The 24,031-nt window shown below is 40.5% G+C and overlaps 2 protein-coding genes across 4 annotated transcripts in view; both read left to right on the top strand.

The window, feature by feature from the left end:
• The first annotated feature begins 906 nt into the window (after nucleotides 1–906).
• LOC124779304 (E3 SUMO-protein ligase ZBED1-like) lies at nucleotides 907–2,307 on the top strand. Its single transcript, XM_047253702.1, has one exon. It carries the CDS (start codon nucleotides 907–909, stop codon nucleotides 2,305–2,307), a length of 1,401 nt encoding a protein of 466 aa, XP_047109658.1.
• Nucleotides 2,308–9,427: 7,120 nt separating this feature from the next.
• The window catches only part of LOC124781594 (integrator complex subunit 1), a 269,211-nt gene continuing 254,607 nt past the window's right edge, over nucleotides 9,428–24,031 (top strand). For 2 of the 3 annotated variants that reach the window (XM_047253875.1, XM_047253873.1), the window contains exons 1-2: nucleotides 9,428–9,565; nucleotides 18,495–18,703. In XM_047253875.1, coding sequence (XP_047109831.1) covers nucleotides 18,538–18,703 — 166 coding nt within the window. In that variant the 5' untranslated portion in view covers nucleotides 9,428–9,565; nucleotides 18,495–18,537. The remainder of the gene's footprint in view (nucleotides 9,566–18,494; nucleotides 18,704–24,031) is intronic. The other variant, XM_047253874.1, reaches the window with a different exon arrangement.

The following is a 24,031-nucleotide window of genomic DNA, read 5'->3' as shown; positions in this document are numbered from 1 at the left end:
TGATGTACAGTAATCATATCAAAAAACGCAAGTAAACCTACAACATTTTGAATTAAAAAAGGCGTAGAGTGGCAGTTTTTATGGACATACACATAAATTGGATGTACTTTCAAGCAATGTGATTGACGGATCATTGATGATGCAATGGTGAACGGGAAGGGCTGGGAAACATGGTGGATTTATAGTAATGATTCGAAACACCTTCAGGGACAAAATTTTTTCTCTTATATTTTGTTATTTATTCGAATTATATGGCTTTATTTGTGGGTCTATAGTCAATGTGCCTATTCTCCAGAATGATTTCTTTTGTGTGCATGGATATTATCAGGCTGGGTATATATTATCCATACTAACGAAATGTGGGAATCCCAGAGCGCGTATCAGTTGTTTCTGTAGTTTGTTCCCGCCTCCAGTATTGTTCGTGTTGGTTCTGCTGTCTTCAGCTATGGCATTACAATGCCCGGTGTGGGATTATTTTATGAAGATAAATCCTGAGAAAATTAAATGTAACTTGTGCTCAGTAGTGTTGTCATTTAAAGGTAGTTAAACTTCTTGCTTAAACAGACACTTGCAACATAAGCATCCAACAGTTGATTTAAGTGAAACTCGTTCGAAATCAGTTTTCATGAATCTGGGCAGTGACGAAACCAGTTCAGTTTCCACAGCAACTGTTCAGGAATCTGCTATTTCAGTGCCTGTGCGTCAAGATGAACAATGTGTGCAAGAAATATCCAGCACTTCCACCAGTTCAGTATGGTTAGGTATGGTAGACAAACTAAGACTACTGGATTTGCATCAAGACCAGTGCATTCATCCAAACGAGCCAAAATAGACGAACAGATTTTAAGCCTTGTTGTTAAAGAATACCTTCCATTTAATGTAGTTGAGAGTGTAAAGTTTAGAAAAATGACTTATTTATTAAATGAAAACTATGTACCACCAAGTAGAAAAACACTCTCCCACAATTTACTCTCTCAAGTGTTCGACAGTACACTAGTGCGAGTAAGATCTGCAGTGCAAGCTGCATCCTACATCTGCATTACAACTGATGGATTGACATCTGTGAAAAATGAGAATTATATTGCAGTGACTGCTCACTTCATTGATGAAAACTGCAATCTGAAGTCATATTTGTTATCTAGTTTTAAATTCCATGACAAACATACAGCAGAAAACATTTCCAGTGAATTACAAACTGTGACTTCAACTAGGGGTATTAACAACAAAATTGTAGCTTGCACTATAGATAATGCACCTAATATGATGAAGGCAGTGATGATGTGCAAAAGGTGGGATGTACCTTGTTTTGCACATTCACTGAATTTAATTGTGCAAGCAGGCCTTGAACCAATTACAGACACAAGGGAAAAACTGAAGTCAATAGTGGAATTTTTCAAAAGAAGTCCTCAAGCACTTGAGAAATTACACAATATTCAGAAGCAAATGGGCTTCCCTATTTTAACACCGAAACAAGATATCCCTATGAGATGGAATTCCACAAATGAAATGTTTGACAGGCTTTTGAAAATCAATGACTCTTCGCAAAGCACCCTCGTCATCCTCAGTGTGGATTCACAAACAAAACTGTCAAATGAAGACTGGTCAGTTATTGAAAAATCTTGTGAAATACCATCTTCTTTTGAACAAGTTACAACAGAAATTAGCACTGAAAGAAATGTAAACTTGTCAAAAGTTGTCTTATTAAGCAAAGGTTTACAAAGTCATTGTCTGAGACTGAAAAACTCAGATCACAACAATGAAGCCACTAATACAGTAATTGCTAAACATGAGGACGGAAAGTTTACAGATAAAGCAATTGCTTATGAAGCAACATTATTGGATCCTCGCTTCAGGGAGCATGGTTTTCAAAAAACTGGGCATCAATTAAAAGAAACAAAAGCTGCCATAATTGACAAGTGCTGTGCAATACGACAGGTACCCACTCGGTGTTCTACAGAAAATCCACCACCAGCCAAACCAGTTGAGGTGAGCACATTCACCTCTAGCAGTGGCAACATTTGGCAAGATTTTGACCAAGCTGTAGGTGGCTTGATCCAAAGTGTAGACAATCCACGTGCTGCAAGTATAGTCGAGCTTGATAAATATATGAAGATGCCACTGATACACGGATCACAAGATCCATTGCTGTCGTGGAAAGAAAATCATGTGTTGTTTCCTACACTGTTTGAAATAATGAAACGACGTCTTTGTATTATGGCCACCTCTGTTCCATATGAGCGCATATTTTCAAAGCAGAGACAAACAATAACAGACAGACAATCCCGTCTTTCAACCAAAAAAGTATAAAAAAATTATATTTCTAAACTACAACTTAGAATAGGTACAGCAGATCTACTCAGAAATGAAACAGTAAAATTTCAATTGATTTTGTTCTTCGCAGGACAGAGTGCATTGAATTTATATTTGGTTGTATTTTGTTTAGTCCACTAAACTGTGCATGTAGCTACCTTACAAGAACATTTTTCTCAAATTCGTTGCCCACAGAAGACACGTTTTTGCTCACCATTCATTGAGTTTAATTTTTTTTGAGTATGGTATTTATTCTTTTATGTGTTTGAGAATAATTATCCGATTTGTGTATGTATATGTTTGTGCGGATATTTTTGTAAATCTGCTATGTTTGGTTATTACGCTATAGGCATCTTGATACTTGTGTGTGATAAATAATTCTCAGGCAAATCAACAATGGTACTTCGATACTTTTGTTTTTGGCGTTCAGATACTGTGATAAAAATTGCATTTCAACAACAACGTAATTTCATCTCTGATTTCCAGGGGAAGTTTATAATAAAATGGCAATACATCTGCTTGCTGTGAGTACTTCAGGGAACTCCATGTTCCTGTACCTCAAACAAACTTCTTACCAAGAACTATAAGTGGTGTAGAGGCAGATCTGCCATGATACAGGTATCACAAAGGCATTACACTGTAGGAATTGTTTTAAATTTTCGTCTGGATTTTATACTTCAAAGAAACATACCTATCTCTGCATTTCAGTTACCTTGAAATGTTTTACAATTCTATCAAGTGTAGTCACTATGAGATGTAGCCAGCTAACTTGTGAATGTTTGATGAGAAACTGCCATACTTGACCATTGTGCTATATCCTCCAGTGTGTTACGGTAATTTTTTGATCTGTGTGCATCAGTCACTTTGCATCCTGTTCTGGGTGACAAACAACGGAAAATTTAATTGCGAGTAGTAAAAGTGTGAGTGGCACGCTCATAAATGTTAATTCAGTACCTCGCTTCCAGGATGTTATCTCAATAAATTATATCTCATGATATGCACTTTTAAGAGCACATACAGATTATCACTCATAAAACCTATCAAAATTATACACTAGAATACAGGGAAACGAGTTTGGCAAAATCTGTTATGCCAAACATATTAAGTCTGACCTCAGCCAATTGGAAAGTATGATAGTCATATGACACGAAAGCAGCGCATTTGCTGCTACTGGAAATATGGAACAGCAAAGGCACCTAAGTGAAAGTTTCATACTTTCTGCGATATGATTGGCGGTCTCGCACCTCATTTGTGTTTTTATGACAATATTTATACAGTAGACACTCAAGATGATGTAATGTGAAGGCCTATACAATTACAAAACACAAACTACTTCACAGTTTCGAAACAGCGTTTCGAAACATTACATTGTACTGTTTCATTTGTTTTGAAACAGTTAGGCGTTTCAGTTTCCCCATCTCTAGTAACAAATAACTGAGTCAATGGCTCAACACTGACCTTGAACGGGTGTCCTGGGACATCTGCACTGAACAAATGCAACAAACAAAATGAGAACAATAAAAAAAAGCGCTCTGGACATGCCAGCACTGTAGCTCAGTGTGTTCAGTCAGATTAGATTACATTAGATTAGATTAGATTAATACTAGTTCCATAGATGATGAATACAATATTTCGTAATGATGTGGAACGAGTCAAATTTTCCAATACATGACATAATTAAGTTAATTTAACAACATTATTAAGTTAATATGACAACGTTTTTATTTTTTTGTTTTTTATAATTTTTTTGTTTTTTTTTCTTAATTTATATCTAAAAATTCCTCTATGGAGTAGAAGGAGTTGTCATTCAGAAATTCTTTTAATTTCTTCTTAAATACCTGTTGGTCATCTGTTAGACTTTTGATACTATTTGGTAAGTGACCAAAGACTGTAGTGGCAGTATAATTCACCCCTTTCTGTGCCAAAGTTGGATTTAACCTTGAATAGTGAAGATCATCCTTTCTCCTAGTATTGTAGTTATGCACACTGCTATTACTTTTGAATTGGATTTGGTTGTTAATAACAAATTTCATAAGAGAGTATATATACTGAGAAGCTACTGTGAATATCCCTAGATCCTTAAATAAATGTCTGCAGGATGATCTTGGGTGGACTCTAGCTATTATTCTGATTACACGCTTTTGTGCAATAAATACTTTATTCCTCTGTGATGAATTACCCCAAAATATGATGCCATATGCAAGCAGTGAGTGAAAATAGGCGTAGTAAGCTAATTTACTAAGAAGTTTATCACCAAAATTTGCAATGACCCTTATTGCATAAATAGCTGAACTCAAACGTTTCAGCAGATCATCAATGTGTTTCTTCCAATTTAATCTCTCATCAATGGACATACCTAAAAATTTGGAATATTCTACCTTAGCTATATGCTTCTGATTAAGGTCTATATTTATTAATGGCGTCATACCATTCACTGTACGGAAGTGTATGTACTGTGTCTTATCAAAATTCAGTGAGAGTCCGTTTACAAGGAACCATTTAGTAATTTTCTGAAAGACAGTATTGACAATTTCATCAGTTAATTCTTGTTTCTCAGGTGTTATTACTATACTTGTATCATCAGCAAAGAGAACTAACTTTGCCTCTTCATGAATATAGAATGGCAAGTCATTAATATATATTAAGAACAACAAAGGACTCAAGACTGACACTTGTGGAACCCCATTCTTGATAGTTCCCCAGTTTGAGGAATGTACTGATCTTTGCATATTATGAGAACTGCTTATTTCGACTTTCTGCACTCTTCCAGTTACATACGAATTAAACCAAACGTGCACTGTTCACTCATGCCACAATACTTGAGCTTGTCTAGCAGAATTTCGTGATTTACACAATCAAAAGCCTTTGAGAGATCACAAAAAATCCCAATGGGTGGTGTTCGGTTATTCAGATCATTCAGAATTTGATTGGTGAAAACTGACATTTTGTTAGTGCTTCATTTTTACAGATATGTGAAACTACTCTTGAATACACTACTTTCTCAAAAATTTTGGATAAAGCTGTTAGAAGGGAGATTGGACGGTAATTGTTGACATCAGATCTATCCCCTTTTTTATGCAAAGGAATAACAATAGCATATTTCAGTCTATCAGAGAAAATGTCCTGTTCCAGAGAGCTATTACACAGGTGGCTGAGAATCTTATCTGTTGAGAACAAGCTTTTAGTATTTTGCTGGAAATGCCATCAATTCCATGTGAGTTTTTGCTTTTAAGCAAGTTTATTATTTTCCTAATTTCAGAGGGAGAAGTGGGTGAGATTTCAATTGTATCAAATTGCATAGGTATGGCCTCTTCCATTAACAGCCTAGCATCTTGTAATGAACACCTGGATCCTACTATATCCACAACATTTAGAAAATGATTATTAAAAATATTTTCAACTTCTGGCTCTTTGTTCGTAAAGTTTTCATTCAATTTGATGGTAATACTGTCTTCCTTTGCTCTTGGTTGACCTGTTTCTCTTATAATAATATTCCAAATTGTTTTAATTTTATTATCAGAGTTGCTGATTTCAGACATGATACACATACTTCTGGATTTTTAATAACTTTTCTTAATATAGCACAGTAGTTTTTATAATGTTTGATAGTTTCTGGGTCACTACTCTTTCTTGCTGTCAGATACATTTCCCTTTTCCGGTTACAAGATATTTTTATACCCTTAGCAAGCCATGGTTTGTTACATGGTTTCTATCGAGTATATTTACCTATTTTCTTGGGGAAGCAGTTTTCAAATGCATTTACAAAAGTGTCATGAAATAAATTATATTTTAAATTGGCATCTGGTTCACGGTACACCTCAACCCAGTCTAAGTGCTGTAGGCTTTCCCTGAAATTTGCAATTGTTAAATCATTGACTGAACGTACTACTTTGGAGGACTGTTTAGTACTGCTGAATGGAGCTATGTCATATATTGTAACTAGCTGTGCATCATGATCAGAAAGACCATTCTCAACAGGCTGAGAATTTATCTGGTTAAACTTATCTTGGTCTATAAAGAAGTTATCTATCAGTGAGCTGCTATCATTTACCACCCAAGTAGGAAAATCAATAACGGGTGTCAAATTGAAAGAACCGAGTAGTACTTCAAGGTCATTTTTCCTATTACCCTCTTTCAGAGAATCTACATTGAAGTCCCCACAAATAATAATTTGCTTCCCCCTGTCTGACAGATAGCAAAACAAGGAGTCCAAAATTTTCAGAAATAGATGAAAATTTCCTGATGGGGACCTATATACAGTTACAATTATAAATGTGCCTTTATTTAATTTAAGCTCACAGGCACATGCTTCTATATGTTTCTCTACACAAATCTTTTTTGTCTCTATACTTTTTGCACAATGATAACTTTTGACATATAAGGCAACTCCTCCTTTTTCCATATTTTCTCTAATTACATGTGCAGAGAGCTTCTATCCACTAACATTTACCTTATCCATATCAGTAACAATGTGATGCTCAGACAGACGTAGTATATCTATTTCATCCTCAGCTTCTAAATCTTCTAAACAAACCAGAAGCTCATCTATTTTATTCTTTAAACTCCCAATATTTTGATGAAATATACCTTAATTATTTTTAATTATACTTTTATGAGAACCTTTCCTTATTCTGACATTTACAGTACTCTCCTGTCTGAGTTTCTCATTGTGCTTAGGCCTAGTTCCTATACCAGTGGTCACATGGTGTTCAGAGAGGCAGGTTATGTCAACTGGGTTGGGTGACTTTAATTCATCAAAGCAATTACCTAGGACTGAGATACAACTTGGTGGAGATAAAATTTCTGGTGACTGGTGAAAATTTATAATTGACACCTATGATTGGTGATCCAATGTACTAGAATTGTGTTGCTTAATTTCTTTCCTAAACTGAAGATTTGTTTCAATCCTGACCTCTCGTAGAACTTGACATCTTTCTGTCTTACCTATCCTAAGAAAGGTGCTGCTCCAACACCTGTAACCAATGGTATTTTACCATTCATGGCAGTGCCTCCCCACCTTAAAGTTCCTGCTATTACCCCAGCCAGTTTACCCTTCCCTTTCCTGTTGAGATGTAGGCCGTGCCTGGTATAGTCCCACCTACTGAGAGAATCAACAGGAACCACACCAATATGAGCCTCCGCACCCGACCCAAGCAGCTGTTCCAACTCCAAATTAACTCTCTGTAATAAAAAAACTGAATTAATCGATCAACAAGAACTTAAACGGATGTCCTACGACGTCCGCACCGAGCAGATGCAACGACCAAAAGCGAACAAAATGAGATTAAAAAAAAAAAAGCTTGTTCGGTCAGAGGGTTAGCTACCCTGTATAATAAAAGTACCGAGTTAATGGGTCAACGACGAACTGAAACGGGTGTCTTGCGCCGTCCGCCCCGAGTAGATACAACGAACGAAAACGAACAAAATGAGATTAAAAAAAAAAAAAAAGGTTAACGCGCGGGAATGCCAAACAGAAGCACACGGGTTCGCGCACGGATGGGTGAAAAAATTAAAAGAAAAAGACTTGCTTCAGGATAGGTGACACATTTGTTAACAGCAGAAGCATCAGCCTTTATTTTTTCGGGTTAGTGAGCGAGATACTCTATGCATTACAACTACAGATCTTATTCTTTCCAAGATTCCAGACCAGTTCTACAGAATTTAGGTCGAAACTGTGTGGCGGAACTAGGAAGGGAACCTTTCATTGCAAGATTTTTTCACTGTAGTTGGGGTCAAGCCTGTTCTGCGCATCTACGTCACGCATTCTCCGACAACCAATAATCGTTCAGTACTGTTCTCAGATCTCTGCTGTGAAAGTGGTTGCCATCGTGAGCATTAAACGCGACAGTAGTTATTCAGTAAACTTTTATTCCATTTCTTGCGAGTTGTCACGGTCGATGGTAGAGATAAGCAACAAATTCGCACAGTCAAGTGAGAATCATAATTTGCAGCAGACACGGTTTTTTCTAGCGCAGCGCACGTGTATGCGCTTACGCCAATCGTCGCTTGAAAGCGGCAAACAGTGCAATCCCCGTCCACCTGCACGAACAGCCGTCATTCATAGATCAGACTATAAAATAAGCAGGAGTTGGAATTTCTTTGTCACTCCGTATTGGAGGATGCTAAGTTCACCGGACTTGGATACGATGTGACGTCATTATGGTGCATTCACGCTACATCGAAAACGATGGAAACCGTATATCGACTATTCGACTTTTGTAACTTTCGAGAGATTGTGACAGGGTAGCGCTGTGCTCTGTGCCATTCGTTTAAATGTGTTTTGCGTTTAAATCGTGTATTGTACTGTGTTTGTGTCCTGTGCGTTGTTTTTCGTTTGCTCGTCTCTAATTATGTGTTCAGCATTCGAGAGACTAATGAGAGAAAAGCTTACCACCATGGAATGCTTTGACACTGCATTCAATCATTTCATACGTCAGTCAGTACTAGACACTAACCTTTGGTTAAGATTACATTGAGAAATCCACTTCCCCTCGTATATCATCTCCGGTCGACGATTTTTCTTCAACAATGCCTCATATTTTTCTTTTTAAGTTCGAAATTCAATCATTCTACACATCAGTCATTACTGGACACTAAGGCACCTGTCCGAGTGTAAAATTACTTGGAATCATGGTTAATAAAAGACTATCTTGGGATGGACATATAAATTACTTAACTAACAAACTTGCTCGAGTTCTCTTTCAGCTATATAAATTAAGAAAAAAAAGTCAGCAAGAGTATGCTGCTACAATCTAATATGTACTTACAAGACCAATTTTATGAAACCATACTAAAATGTTGATAATAAATAAATATTATTTTCGGCGTAAGCATTCAATCAACAATCACACAATCTAATCTGGTCGGGACATAAGAAGACATCACTTTTTTACGTGGTGTTTTCAAGGCCACGGTCAGGAATATTTCTATTAATATCCAGCTCTTTTGTTTTGGCGAAATACATATACGCTACCACACTGAGCTGTTTTCAGAATCGCACGTGTCAAAACAAGCCACTAGCTGACGACAGTTTAGAATCTCGAACGTTCGTAAAAGTCGATAGGTGTGTTAATCGACTAAAGCGTATATACGTCATAAAGACGTCACATCATATCCAGGTTGGGTGAACTTGGCGTCCTCTTAGAGTTTAGACGCCTGACGCCTGTGAACACGGCGTGGAGTCCAGACAGTGAAGCGTTTGTTTATTGCTGTGCGGCAGTGTTGTGGTGTGACGGTGAAGTGGCAGGTGCCCTGTGTGAGTATATATGTCTCTAGTGGTAATTTTTTTCGGATTGGTTGTTTTATTGTGTTATAAATTGCTCATTTTCTTTCAGTTTTTGTACGGTTTCCTATGTCATGCTAACGATGTTCATAAATTGTGAGCGATGGGTTTTGCGAACAGGCTGGAAGATAGTTAATTGCCGTTCAAATAAATATTGAATTAGAATACGAAGCGTGAATCCTCGATCGTGCGGCGTCTGATCACCAAACGAAAGGATCATTTTGCTTTTGTAACAGAGGGGGAAATTTACCGAATCTGTTCAAGATTTCCTGTGATTCGAAATGTAAATTTCGGTAATAGAACCATCTCTGTCGTGATAAATTGCCTTGCTTCGTTTTGTCCATATGTCATTCATTGTACTACAGAATTCGTTGTGTACGTGATCTGCTTGCTTTACGCGTAACGATCCATCTAAGCCCCAGAAATAATTAAAATGACCCTCTTCAGTATCTCGATTATTAAACAAACCTGGCAGTAAAACTTGCATGGTGGATGAAGAAATTAGTTAAACAGCACGATATTTTTAATGTAATCAGTGTAATGAATGCCTCTAACTTTTGTTTTTGAAAACCCTATTGGTGTTTCAAAGTGTTCCTTCCAGTAGGTTACTTCTGTGTTAAATGTTCCAAATTGGACAGCTTTGTTTAGTCAGTTTTGTTGACAGTTGAGATATGTTTTGGTTTGAAACAATTGCTGTAATAAAAATAAAATAATCAGTATGTTTCTTCGTCATATTTCCAGTACAATTTAGTTAGTTATCTAAATTTGTAGAAATAAATGGTTCATTGAACTTGATATATTAAATATCTTATTTTTGTTTTGCTTAACTTAGGTTCAATGTGTTTTTAACTTACTGTTGATAGGTTTGAACATAAGGGACAAGGTCGCCTCAAGTCAGTGTAAGGAATTGTAGTAACAATTCCTCCAAATATATTGCTGCCACAAATGGATCCTACAATATAACACTGCATTGACTTAGTTATACCTGACATTAAAAACGAATAAATAAATATGAAGCTATATGATGCAGTTTACCAACATTCTATCAACTAATCAGGTCTTAAAATCTGAAAGAAGATGGAAAAGTGGCCCAAGGTTACTCCAGCTGATAGTGACAAGTGTTACTCTACAAAAGTACACTCTACAAACCACCCTGAAGTGTATGGCAGAGGGTACTTCCCACTCTAATCATACACGAATCACAGGAAGAATGATTGTTTAAATGTCTGTGCTGTAATAAGTCTAATTTTATCTTCGCGATTCCTATGGGAGTGATACATGGAGGGTTGTAATATGTTCCTAGATTCGTCAATTACGGTTCTTCTAAAACCTTTCACAGGAGCTTTATGTGGGATATTTTGTCTGTCTTCAGGGATCTGTCAGTTACTTTCTTTCAGCATCTGCATGGCACTGTCCCCTGGGTCGAACAGACCCATGACCATTCATGTTGCACTTCATTGTATCCAATCAATATCCTGTGATAGTCCCATTTGCAATGGTTCCCATGGACTTTGGCAATATTTTAGGATGTGTCGCACAAATATTTTGTAAGCACTCTCCTTTGTAGACTGACTGCACTTCCCTAGTTTCTACCAATGAAGCACAATTTGCCATGTGTGTTACTTATGAAGACTATGTGCCTGTTCAATTTCAAATGCCATATGGGTCGGCACGCCTGGGTAGCCTATTTGTATGAGTTGACAGATTGCAACTGTAACTCATTGGTGTTACAGGCATATAGTACTACGTGTCTCCATTTTGTGAAGTGCACTGCTTTTTTCCTTGACATTTAAAGTAAGTTGCCAACCTTTGCACTTCTTTGAAACCTTATCAAGATCTGATGGATTATTTCAGACAGTGCAACATTTTGGATAACTGTATCATCTACGAAAAGTCTGAGGATACTATTAACACATGACATGAACAACAAGGATCCCAACACCCTTCTCGTGGCACACCCAAAGTTACTTAAACATGTGCCAGTGACTAGTCATCTAAGATTACTTGCCAAGTTCTCCCTACCAAAAAAATCCTCAATCCAATCACAAATTTCACTTGACACCCGATAGAAATACACTTTGGATAATGCGTGTACTGTGTTGCTGAGTCAAATACTTTTTGGAAATTGAGAAATACTGCATCTACCCTACTGTCTTGATATGTGGCTTTCGGTACGTTAGGTAGGAAAGGTTCGAGTGGCCACTCACCTGATCTACATTTTTGGACTCTGTGCCAACACGTGGAGGAGTGAATGTGTTGGAGATATCTCATTGTGCTTGAGCTCAGAATATGTTCTAAGATTCTACAATGGATGTATGTGAAGGATATTTTACTCGTTTTGTGGATCACTTCGGCTATCCTTCTTGTAAATGGGTGTGAGGGATTGGTTGGTTGGTTGATTTGCGGAAGGGACCAAACAGAGAGTTCATCAGTCCCATTGGATTAGGGAAGGATGTTGGCCATGCTCTTTCAAAGGAACCATCAAGGCATTTTCCTGAAGCAGTTAAGGAAATCGTGGAAAACCTAAATCAGGATGGCCGGACGCAGGTTTGAAACGTCATACTCACAAATGTAGAGTCCAGTCTGCTAACCACTGTGCCACCTCACTTAGTGTGAGGGATATAAGGTAGTTTATAATTGAAAGAAGGATTGTCTTGGCCACAAATTCAGTATAGAATCTGATGGGAACCCCTTCAAGCCCTAGAGCTTTTCTTCTGTTTTAACTATTTTGTCTCCCCCTGTGGATTCGTGGGTTAGAATAGGCCCGCGGTATTCCTGCCTGTCATAAGAGGCGACTAAAAGGAGTCTCAAATGTTTCGGCCCTTATGTGATGGTCCGCTCTTTGGTTTGACCACCATATCTCAAAATTATTCCGAAGATCGAGCCAATTGGGGAAGGGCGCCTTACTTGGTGTATTGTGTCCATCGTGCATTGAGACCTTTAGCCAGCTTATTCATCGTTGCATTGCTGTCCCGCTCACTCTCCACCCCTTGGGCGAGGATACATTCCTGAGTGCGATTTCTGTCCTGCAGTCTGCAGTGTCGCTTTCTTCGCTGACGACGACCATGGACCACTTGCTACCTAATATTCAGCATGGTAGTTAGTCCGTTGTGGTGGGGCCGCCATGTACCCTGTTGGTCGTAGTCCCCTGACAACACAGGGATCTCTTTACTGATGCCTGCGCCATTAACTCCCCATGTATGCCAAGGTGTAGTTGCCTATCTCCCTGGGGCATCAGGACTCCCAGCAATGGGCATCCTGCCAGGTGGCCCTTGTGGCTGGGTGGCACCCATGGGGAGGCCCCTTGGTCGAAGTAGGTGGCATCTGGGTGGATGACACGCAGTGTAGCATGGCACATCTTCTCTTGCTGGTGGCCAACCACTAGCAGTCTCTAAGCGTTCAAGGGCTCACTTTAATGCAAACATGTATGACCCCAAATCGTTCCCCTCCCTGGCCACACCACACCATGAGAGGAACGGAAGGCTATGAATGACAGCAAGACGTATTTGCCCTGGTATCTAGTCTGTACGAGAGCTGATGGGGAATCCTTTGTGTCCATGAAGCCTCAGTTCTTCGTAGAGCATTTAGAGGATAAGTTTGGGGAGGTGGAGGGCTTGTCAAAAATGCGGTCCGGGTCAGTCTTGATAAAAACAGCATCCTCTGCCCAGTCACTGGCATTACTCACTTGTAAGAAGCTGGGGGGTGTTTCTGTTGCTATCACACCCCATAAAAGCTTAAATATGGTCCAGTGCATTATCTTCCACAGGGACCATCTTTTAAAGTTCGATGACGAGCTGCGCGCCAACTTAGAGCAACGAGGTGTCCATTTCGTCTGGTGCATCCACCAGGGTCCGAGGGATAATCAGGTTTCCACCAGTGCCTTCATCTTGGCCTTCGAGGGTGACACATTACCCGAGAAGGTGAAGATGATGGTCTACCGCTGTGACTTCAAGCCATATATCCCTCCCCCAATGTGGTGCTTCAAGTGTTGGAAGTTCGGCCATATGTCTTCCCACTGTGCTTCCAGCCTCATATGTTGCGATTGTGGTTGTCCATCCCATCCCAATACTCCATGTGCCCCGCCTCCCATCTGTGTCAACTGCGAAGAGCACCATCCCCCTTGCTTGCCGGACTGTAAGATTCTACAGAAGGAGTGGAAAATAATGGACTACAAGAGCCTGGACCGACTGACCTACACTGAGGCTAAATGAAAATTTGAACGGCTTCATCCCAAGCGCATGACGTCATCTTATGCTGCCACTGTCACTCCTGTTACAGCTCCATTCGTTGCACCACATACAGTCAGCTCTCATTTGCCAATGCAAGCAGGAGTGCTGGGAAAGGTATGTCTCCACCATTGGCCTCCATACCTCTTCATTGCAGGTTTGGGCCAAGATTAGGCGACTCTATGGCTATCGGACCCTCGTCAGTGTACCTGTGCTTTCACTGAACAGAGCTGTCTGTACTGACTCTGACACAATTGCAAACCGCTTAGCAGAGCATTTTGCTCAGAGTTCCGTTTCTGCGAGTCACCCACTGGCCTTCCGCTCCCTGAAAGAGCGGTTGGAACAATGGAGCCTTTCATTTCACACGTGCCACCCTGAATCATACAGTTCTCCATTCAGTGATTATGAATTCCAAAGTGCCCTAGCTACTTGCCCTGATACAGCTCCCGGACCAGATCGCATCCACTGTCAGACGCTCAAAAGACCTCTCGGTGGACTGCCAGCGACACCTCCTAGACCTTTTCAACTGTATCTGGGTTGAGATGAGTTCCCTTCGCAATGGCAGAAAAACATAGTAATCCCCATGTTGAAACCTGGCAAGAACCCACTGGAGATGGCCAGCTACTGCCCCATTAGTCTCATCAACGTTCTTTGCAAGTTGCTCGAACGCATGGTGAGCCTGAAGTTGAGTTGGCTACTTAAGTCTCGGGGCCTTCTGGTGCCATCTCAGGTTGGGTTCCATAAGTGCTGCTCTGCCACCGATAATCTGGTGTGCCTGGAGTCTGCCAGCCGTATGGCCTTTGCCCGCTGTCAGCATCTGGTCGCCGGCTCTTTGGACATAGGATATGACATGGTGACATCACATCCTCTCTATGCTTCATGGTTGTGGTCCGCTCCCGATTTTCATACAAAATTTTCTGTCTCTTCATTCCTTCCGCATGAAAGTTGCAGCCTCCCATAGTTCCTCGCGAGTTCAGGAGAATGGGGTACCACAAGGTCTTAAGTGGCTGCCTCTTTTTAATTTCAATTAATGGGCTCATTGTGGCGGTGGGAACGTCTGTCTCAGCTTCCTTGTATGCTGAGAACTTCTGCCTATACTTTAGCTCCACTGGCATTGCAGCTGCTGAACGGCAGCTGCAGGGCGCCATCCATGAGGCGCAGTCTTGGACTGTAGTGCACGCCTTCCAGTTTTCGGCTGCCAAGACCTGTATTATGCATTTCTGCCGGCGACGCACTGTTCACCCTGAGCCACGGCTTTATCTTGATGGCGAACCTCTTGCTGTGGTGGGGATGCATCGGTTTTTGGGATTGGTTTCTGATACCCGGTTGACTTTGGCTCCCTCATATTCGGCACCTTAAACAGACGTGCTGGCGGCATCTTAACGCTCTTCATTGCTTGAGTCACACCAGCTGGGGTGCCTATCGGTCTACCCTTCTACGGCTGTACCAGGTGTTAATTCAGTCCCGTCTAGATTATTGCAGCCTGGCTTATGGTTCGGCATCACCTTTCGCATTGCAGTTGCTTGACCCCATCCTTCGCAGCGGGACCCGAGTCGCCCTGGAGCTTTCCGGACAAGCCCTGTCAACAGCATACTTGTGGAGGCAGGTGTCCCTCCATTGCAGTTCCGGCTCCAATGATTACTGGGCGCTTCTGCTACACACGTTTGTAGCTTGCCCGGGCATCCCAATTATCGTCTCCTGTTCCCTTAATTGGTCATCCATCTTCCGGAACGGCAGCTCCGGTCAGGGTGTACTATCGCGGTTTACATCAGAGCTCTTCTCTCTGGGCTTGAGGTTTTCCATCTTCCACCTCTTTTCCAGGCCCCTCTGCGTATACCCCCGTGGTGTGTGCCCCGCCCATGCATTCGGCTCGATTTGGCGCAGGGCCCGAAGGACTCAGTCCCTCCTGAGGCCCTCCGCCACCACTTTCTTTCAATTCTTGTCACGTTTCTAGGCTCTGACGTTGTCTGTGCTGACGGTTCGATGGTTGCTGGTCGTGTCAGTTATGCTCTTAGTCTAGGGGATCGTTATGAACAACACTCATTGCTGGCTGGCTGCAGTGTTTTCACTGCCGAGCTGGTCGCCATCTCTCGCACCCTAGAGTATTTCCGTTCCTGCTCAGGTGAGTCCTTCTTTATCTGTAGTGACTCCCTGAGCAGTTTACGAGCTATCGACCAGTGTTTCCCTCGCTCTCGTTTGGTTATGGCTATCCGGGAGTCCCTCCATACTCTAGCCCATTGCGGCCGCTCTGTGGTCTTTGTGTGGACCCCAGGTCATGCCGGCATCCCGGGAAATGAACGTGTTGACACACTGGCCAAACAGGCTGTTGGTGCACCAGCCTTGGAGACTGGCCTTTCGGAGAGTGACCTCAGGTCAGTTTTGCAGCAGAAGGTACTTCGCACCTGGGGTAAAGAATGGTGCACCCTTCCTTTACCCGAAAAAATTCGGGCCCTCAAGGAGGCTACCGATGCGTGGCACTCCTCCTTGCGGGTCTCTTGCAAGGACTCTGTTGTCCTCTGCCAGCAGCGCATTGGTCACACCTGGATAATACACAGCTATTTATTGCACCACGAGGACCCACGTTTATGTTGCTGCGTGTCATCTTTGACGGTGGTCCACATCTTGTTGGACTGTCCGTTGTTAACTCTGCTCAGGCAGACGTTTACACTGCCTGATACGCTTCCTGCACTTTTATCAGATGATATTGTGATGGCAGATTTAGTTTTGAGTTTTACTCGTGCAGGGGGTTTTTATCGCTTGATCTAAGTGTTTGTCCTTTTTTTGTGTTAAGTCTGGCCTTTGGACTACGATTTTAGACTAGGGTTTTTAGTGTGTTTTTTGGTGGTTGGATTTTCCTTTTTTGTTTCTATGGTCGGCCAACCACTGCCACACTCAGTGTGATTTTAATTCCTTTTTTCTGGTCTCTGTCTGTGTCTTTCTTGTCCTGTGTCGTCTCTTGTTATCTCCATTGATTGTTCTTATTCTTTGTGGGTGTTTCAAGTTTGTGGAAAAAGGAACCGATGGCCCCTTCAGTCCCACAAACAAACCAACTAACCAACTAACTATTTTGTCAGTTTCTCAGTGCCACTGAATACCTATTTCACACATCTATTTCTTTAGTAACTGTACATCATGGAGGGCCCTTCCCATCACGAACTGTTCCACTGGATACGTATCTGTTCAATGCATGGTCATTTATTCTTTCAAACTTGAGCCTAGCTCCTGTCCTGAGCTGGAAGTTTAAAGTGCTTTATTGAGATATGATGCTGCTGTTTCTTTATCTAGTTTATAGAACATATAAATCTTTCTGCTTGTTTTGTTTGCCCTTTGACTTTGATAGTCATTGTCGCTGAAACTACCTTGTGGTTGTTGATGCTGGATATCCTCAAAGAGGTCAGGTCTGTTTAGATCTTATCTTTCCATAGTGAGTGGGACTTTGAAATGTAATCAGTGATTAGTGATTTGTGTCTCTCTCCTATTCATACATAAGAAAACTCATACTCTTTTCATTTCAAACCTGATTAACCAGTCCTCTGTTTAGGTGGACAAATTGCAGTGGTTTTAACTATTAAGACAGTATTTGACTGGATGGCTTATGATTTAAGGATAAGTGTTAGGATATGGTATTGAATTCTGGAGTAAGATGTAGATCAGGTTTCTCATTGCCTGCAGGGGGACAAAATTGTGGCGAGACAGTGAGTGTTTCCTAACAGTTGCAGATTATTCTGGACTGCACCAATCTTGTGGTCCTGTATTATATAGGACACCATTGGGCACCATGTGACATTACCTAAAAGAGTACATAAAGTGAGTTTATCTCTACTGTGCTGAGAAGGTATCTGTACAGAAATAGCATAGAAAATATAATTATAGAACTGAAGACACCTTAGCAATCATTCTGATAGCCAGCTATTGGGATAATATTATGTAATAAGCAACTAAAACTAAAATCATGAACAGCTTTTTTTGGACAAGACTTGGGACCTAATCAATGTGACTCACAGAATTAATGCTACTTTATAACGGCAGAGAAGAACTTGGCCAGTAGCTAGTGAACTCGACTGTCTGACATTTGTACAACCCCAAGAAAATTGTAGGCTAATGAATTGTACCACTTTTATTTGAACATACTGTAGGTCCTGTTTAGTACTTGAAACAGTAACTAGTATGAGAATAAAACAAATGTTTATTACGATATCACAGTACCTGTGTCATTCTGATTATGATACAAAGTTCCTTTGGACATGCATGCATGTCAAATGGTAAGGCGACCACTCGTGATAAATGGGAAATCTGGGTTCAAGTCCCGGTCCGGCACAAATTTTCATTGATGTCATTCCATTCTACAGCAGATGGTTGTCGTTATTCGCAAGTGCGAATTCATCTGACGTAAAATATTTATTATGCAGTTTTACTGAATGGTAGAGCAGTTCTTCAGCCAATCCATTGCATTTTTGATGTCTGCCTCTTTGATGCCCTAGAAATTTAAGCTAATGTAAAACTGTACTGTCACCAGGATGGACCCTTTTTTTCCCAGCTTTGTTTAACATAAATTACATTTACCCTCCCAAAACACACACACACACACACACACACACACACACACACACACACACACACAGCTTTTATACTTTCTGAATTTGCTGTAAGAATTCTGTCCTTTATGTTTAAAACAGAACCTCAATTCTTCAGGAAGCAGTGTGAATGATATGAAATGAAATGGAGAGAGGAAAAGGCTCACAAGGACGAGGTGGTAAGGGGAAAACACCACAATATCCAGCAGATTTATTTGCTCTTGGTGCAAAATCTGGACGTGTTGAAACAGCCGAAGGAAAACGAACTGGCATTGTTCATGGCAAAGCATCGACTAGTCATAGTTTAGCGGGTAAGTGGTATTAATAATAGATAGTAAAAGGAGTAAAGTGTCCAAATTTCTTTACATTTTGGCTCTGTAGCTCTGAATTGGTAGAGATATGAAGACTTTGATCCTCTGGTGTTTTGTATCCAGTCGCCATTAATTCTAGCTGCCATTGTAAAATCTCTATCATTTTAACTATGTACGAGGGCAGTTCAATAAGTAATGCAACACATTTTTTTTCTGAAACAGAGGTTGTTTTATTCAGCAGTGAAATACACCAGGTTATTCCCCAGTCTTTTAGCTACACAACACTATTTTTCAACGTAATCTCCATTCAATGCTACGGCCTTACGCCACCTTGAAATGAGGGCCTGTATGCCTGCACGGTACCATTCCACTGGTCGATGTCGGAGCCAACGTCGTACTGCATCAAAAACTTCTTCATCATCCGCGTAGTGCCTCCCACGGATTGCGTCCTTCATTGGGCCAAACATATGGAAATCCGACGGTGCGAGATCGGGGCTGTAGGGTGCATGAGGAAGAACAGTCCACTGAAGTTTTGTGAGCTCCTCTCGGGTGCGAAGACTTGTGTGAGGTCTTGCGTTGTCATGAAGAAGGAGAAGTTCGTTCTGATTTTTGTGCCTACGAACACGCTGAAGTCGTTTCTTCAATTTCTGAAGAGTAGCACAATACACTTCAGAGTTGATCGTTTGACCATGGGGAAGGACATCGAACAGAATAACCCCTTCAGCGTCCCAGAAGACTGTAACCATGACTTTACCGGCTGAGGGAATGGCTTTAAACTTTTTCTTGGTAGGGGAATGGGTGTGGCGCCACTCCATTGATTGCCGTTTTGTTTCAGGTTCGAAGTGATGAACCCATGTTTCATCGCCTGTAACAATCTTTGACAAGAAATTGTCACCCTCAGCCACATGACGAGCAAGCAGTTCCGCACAGATGTTTCTCCTTTGCTCTTTATGGTGTTCGGTTAGACAACGAGGGACCCAGCGGGAGCAAACCTTTGAATATCCCAACTGGTGAACAATTGTGACAGCACTACCAACAGAGATGTCAAGTTGAGCACTGAGTTGTTTGATGGTGATCCGTCGATCATCTCGAACGAGTGTGTTCGCACGCTCCGCCATTGCAGGAGTCACAGCTGTGCACGGCCGGCCCGCACGCGGGAGATCAGACAGTCTTGCTTGACCTTGCGGCGATGATGACACATGCTTTGCCCAACGACTCACCTGCTTTTGTCCACTGCCAGATCACCGTAGACATTCTGCAAGCGCCTATGAATATCTGAGATGCCCTGGTTTTCCGCCAAAAGAAACTCGATCACTGCCCATTGTTTGCAACGCACATGCGTTACAGACGCCATTTTAACAGCTCCGTACAGCGCTGCCACCTGTCGGAAGTCAATGAAACTATACGAGACGAAGCGGGAATGTTTGAAAATATTCCACAAGAAATTTCCGGTTTTTTCAACCAAAATTGGCCGAGAAAAAAAATGTGTTGCATTACTTATTGAACTGCCCTCGTAGTTTGTGCTACAATAAATGAAGCACTTCCTTATTCATAATGGACACGTGACCTACCTGTCACTCTTTGAAATCGAAATATTACTAACTGTGATGTTGTATTACTAACTGTTTGTATTGAAACTCTTTGCCTTTACAAATGTCTGCTTGTGTCTGTGTATATGCGAATGGATATGCGTGTGTGTGCGAGCATGTACCTGTCCTTTTTTCCCCCTAAGGTAAGTCTTTCCGCTCCCGGGATTGGAATGACTCCTTACCCTCTCCCTTAAAACCCACATCCTTTCGTCTTTCCCTCTCCTTCCCTCTTTCCTGATGAAGCAACTGTTTGTTGCGAAAGCTTGAATTTTGTGTGTATGTTCGTTTGTATGTCTATCGACCTGCCAGCGCTTTTGTTTGATAAGTCTCATCGTCTTTGTTTTTAGATATATAACTGTTTGTATTTATTTTCAGTACTCTCCTGAGTGTGACTTCAGCTAGTTTCGTAACTCATATCACTATTCTTTGTCGCCAGTGTAAGATTATGACAACAGCATCGAGTGCTGCATACCTATAACTAAAACTACTTGAAATGACTTAAATTGTGTCCCACAACAATACATTTATTCAATGTCGCATAAATGCCCAACTTTTTCAGAGTGATTATTATACAATATTCCTGGCCTTGACAGTCCTGCTCTGAGGCTAAGTCCCGTTGGTGCACAATACAATCTTCTTTCTGGCTTAGTTACTGTCAAAGAGTGGCCACCCCCCCCCCCCTCCCCCCCACCCTCTCTCTCTCTCTCTCTCTCTCTCTCTCTCTCTCTCTCTCTCTCTCTCTCTCTCCCTCTCCTCCCTCTCTCTCTCTCTCTCTCTCTCTCTCTCTCTCTCTCTCCTCTCTCTCTCTCTCTCTCTCTCTCTCTCTCTCTCTCGACTGCAGTCTCACGCAATTGACGCCACATCGGTTGCCTGAGTCTGCAGTGGTGTGTGTGTGTGTGTGTGTGTGTGTGTGTGTGTGTGTGTGTGTGTGTGTGTGTGAGAGAGAGAGAGAGAGAGAGAGAGAGAGAGAGAGAGAGAGAGAGAGAGTTGCATTTGCATGACTGTATCTGTTTGTCATCAAATTTTGATGAAGGACTCACTGGCAGAAAGCTATATTTGTGACAGTCTTTTTGCTGTGCCTCTCTGCGACTCAGCATCTCCACTATATGGTGAGTAGCAACTTTCCTTCTCACAATAAATGAGCTTTTGAACAGACACTTTATTTGTTGACAGCAAGAAGAATGATTTGGAGTTGAGGAAAAGATTTCTCAAGTGTTTTGCCAGGAGTGTAGTACTGTATGGCAGGAAATCGCTGACAGTCAAAAAGAAAGAGGAATCAAAATTGGAATTTTGTTAACTCATTGCATGCATTAATTTGTGATTTAGTGTCCAGGAGACTTGTCAGTATAAATAATGTAACTGAGATATGTATGTGTCAACAATCCTCAAATTAATTTTAATTTAAAAACTTCAGTTCAAGTTTGTTAAATTACTCTCCAAAGAGAGCAAAAAAATTTAAGAACTCTGTGATGACTAATAACAGTTTTGTGCACAAAGATAACATGTAATTTACCTTTCAATAAACAAAGTTCCATACTGCGAACATTTTTTCACTTTAAAGTGATTATCATTTTTCATAGCCATGTACTAATGAGCCTGAAAGTAGAGTTTTAATCTGTGAGATGACTTGAAATTGTGTTTGTGTCCTGTATTGTACGTATGTTGAAAATGATTATCTATAAATAATTCTGGTTTGTTATGTTTATCTTTAAACAGTACATCAATGTAAATACACAGAATAGTTAAAATATTCTGACTCCTGAATAAAGGTCAGCAAACCGGAGTATTGGGCCATGGGCGGCAATTTCAGCTGGTGCCAAATTCATGTTGTTGAAGAATAAAAACCTTGTTTCACAGAGCGCCTAGTATCCAGCACATGTTGGTCTATCAGTTATTTATATTATCTTGAAACACATCCCTGTTGGTATTTGAACACATTATATGTTCATTTCTGAACATATGATAAGTTGACTTTTGAATGCGGGCATAGGCACGTTATGTCTTTGCCAAGGGAATACATGTTGCATCAAGCCAGATAAACCTGAAGGGGTGAATACCAATCGCTGTTCATGTGGTTGACTGGTTGTGCGAATGATTAGCTTTTGTTACAATTATTAGTATGAAATCTGTAATCAGATTATCAGAATGGAAATAAACTACTAACAGAAATAACTGGTAAGAAAGATTACATATTAATCTTCTCGATGTAACAAAGAAAATGCAAATATTGCAGAAAACGTGTTGTATGAACACATAATAACGTCTTAACAGGAGAATAAACGTGGGATAACTAAACAGGTCATTCTGGCAGGGTTAGTGAAGTTAACTGGAGGATAAGTTTTGATAATGGCTGGAATAGTTACAGAATTAATGATGACAAGATTGTTTGTTAGAACGAGGATGGAAGAGGAAAGGGGACATCACAAAAATTACACGGAAGAATCTGAAATTTCCAAATTTGTATAAAAATTTCATACTACCACTACTGATTTTCAATCTCGTGTTGAGAAACTGTAGCATTTGAGTGAAATGTGAAAATATTTCCTACCATAAAACTTTTTGCTTGCATGAGGCCTAATAGGCATTTGGTATTGGTACTTTGTGAATTATATTCTGTCATGCTATTTATGTAAGTTAGGCAGATAAAAATGACCATTTGTGCCAAAACAGCTTGCTTATTTGTGGATCCCCTGTGGATAATCCTACTTCCAAGAGCTGCAGGATAGATTTTAATTTTGAAACTGATGGACTAAAGAGGTTCCATTTTCAACATGTGTGTGCTGCATACAAACACCTTAGGTAAGAAGAAGGATTCCTCTAGGTATGCACAAATAAAAAAATATGTGATAAAGTTTTGATACGACAGAAAGATCACAACACTCTGCCTCTGCGGAGGGGAAAGAAGGCCACTAACAAAAAGCATTTCTTGGTGGGTGATAAGAAGGTGTAAACTTTTCAACACAGTAAAATATGTTACAGAAAAAGATTTTTAATGTTTATCAGTTGAAATTTGTAATTAATAAAACAAAATGTAGATCATTAATGTTTACTGCTCTCCTGGCAGTAGTCCTACGGGGGAAGAAAAAGTGACCCAAATAAGGCCAGCAGTTGTAAATGAAAGAACAAATAATATTGTGTACTGACTTTAATGTTGAGAAAGAGATATTTCGTCACTATTGATCGTGCACAACTTTCGTAATACAATCGACTACTATACTAGCATTACTACAAAGAGTGCTACTGCTGTGGGTTTATATTGTAACCAGCATACAGGCTGTTAACCACATATTAACAGTACATGAAAATTATGTGTGATCCCAAAGAACAAGTGCTGTCAAAACAACATACACATTAATAGTAGGTGAAAATTGTGTCTGGAAGAATAACTAATCTCAGAACAACAAAGTCTGAAGCTCTTTATTAAATACCAAGAGTGCATGACTACAGCATATGTAACATCAACAATGATCTGACTAATAAAAGTTAAAAGTAAGTGACTAAGGCAGTGAAAATAGTTTTGAGTTCTTCATAGCTAGATACTGTGAATATATTAAGGTGGCATTCCATACAGAGAAATAGACATGTAAGAACAAACTAAAGGTAGACAAAAGTAATGGATTGCAAAAGACATAATTGTTTCTGACAAAAGCATTAAAGTGCTGCACAGAATCAGTAACTATGAAAATCAAATGAAATTTTCACTCTCCAGCAGGGTGTGTAGTGATATGAAACTTCCTGG

This window comes from Schistocerca piceifrons, chromosome 1, assembly GCF_021461385.2.
Source record: "Schistocerca piceifrons isolate TAMUIC-IGC-003096 chromosome 1, iqSchPice1.1, whole genome shotgun sequence".
In the NCBI taxonomy this organism is placed as follows: Eukaryota; Metazoa; Arthropoda; class Insecta; order Orthoptera; family Acrididae; genus Schistocerca; species Schistocerca piceifrons.
The sequence above is the reverse complement of the archived record's forward strand: the minus strand, read 5'-3'. Positions and strand labels throughout refer to the sequence as shown.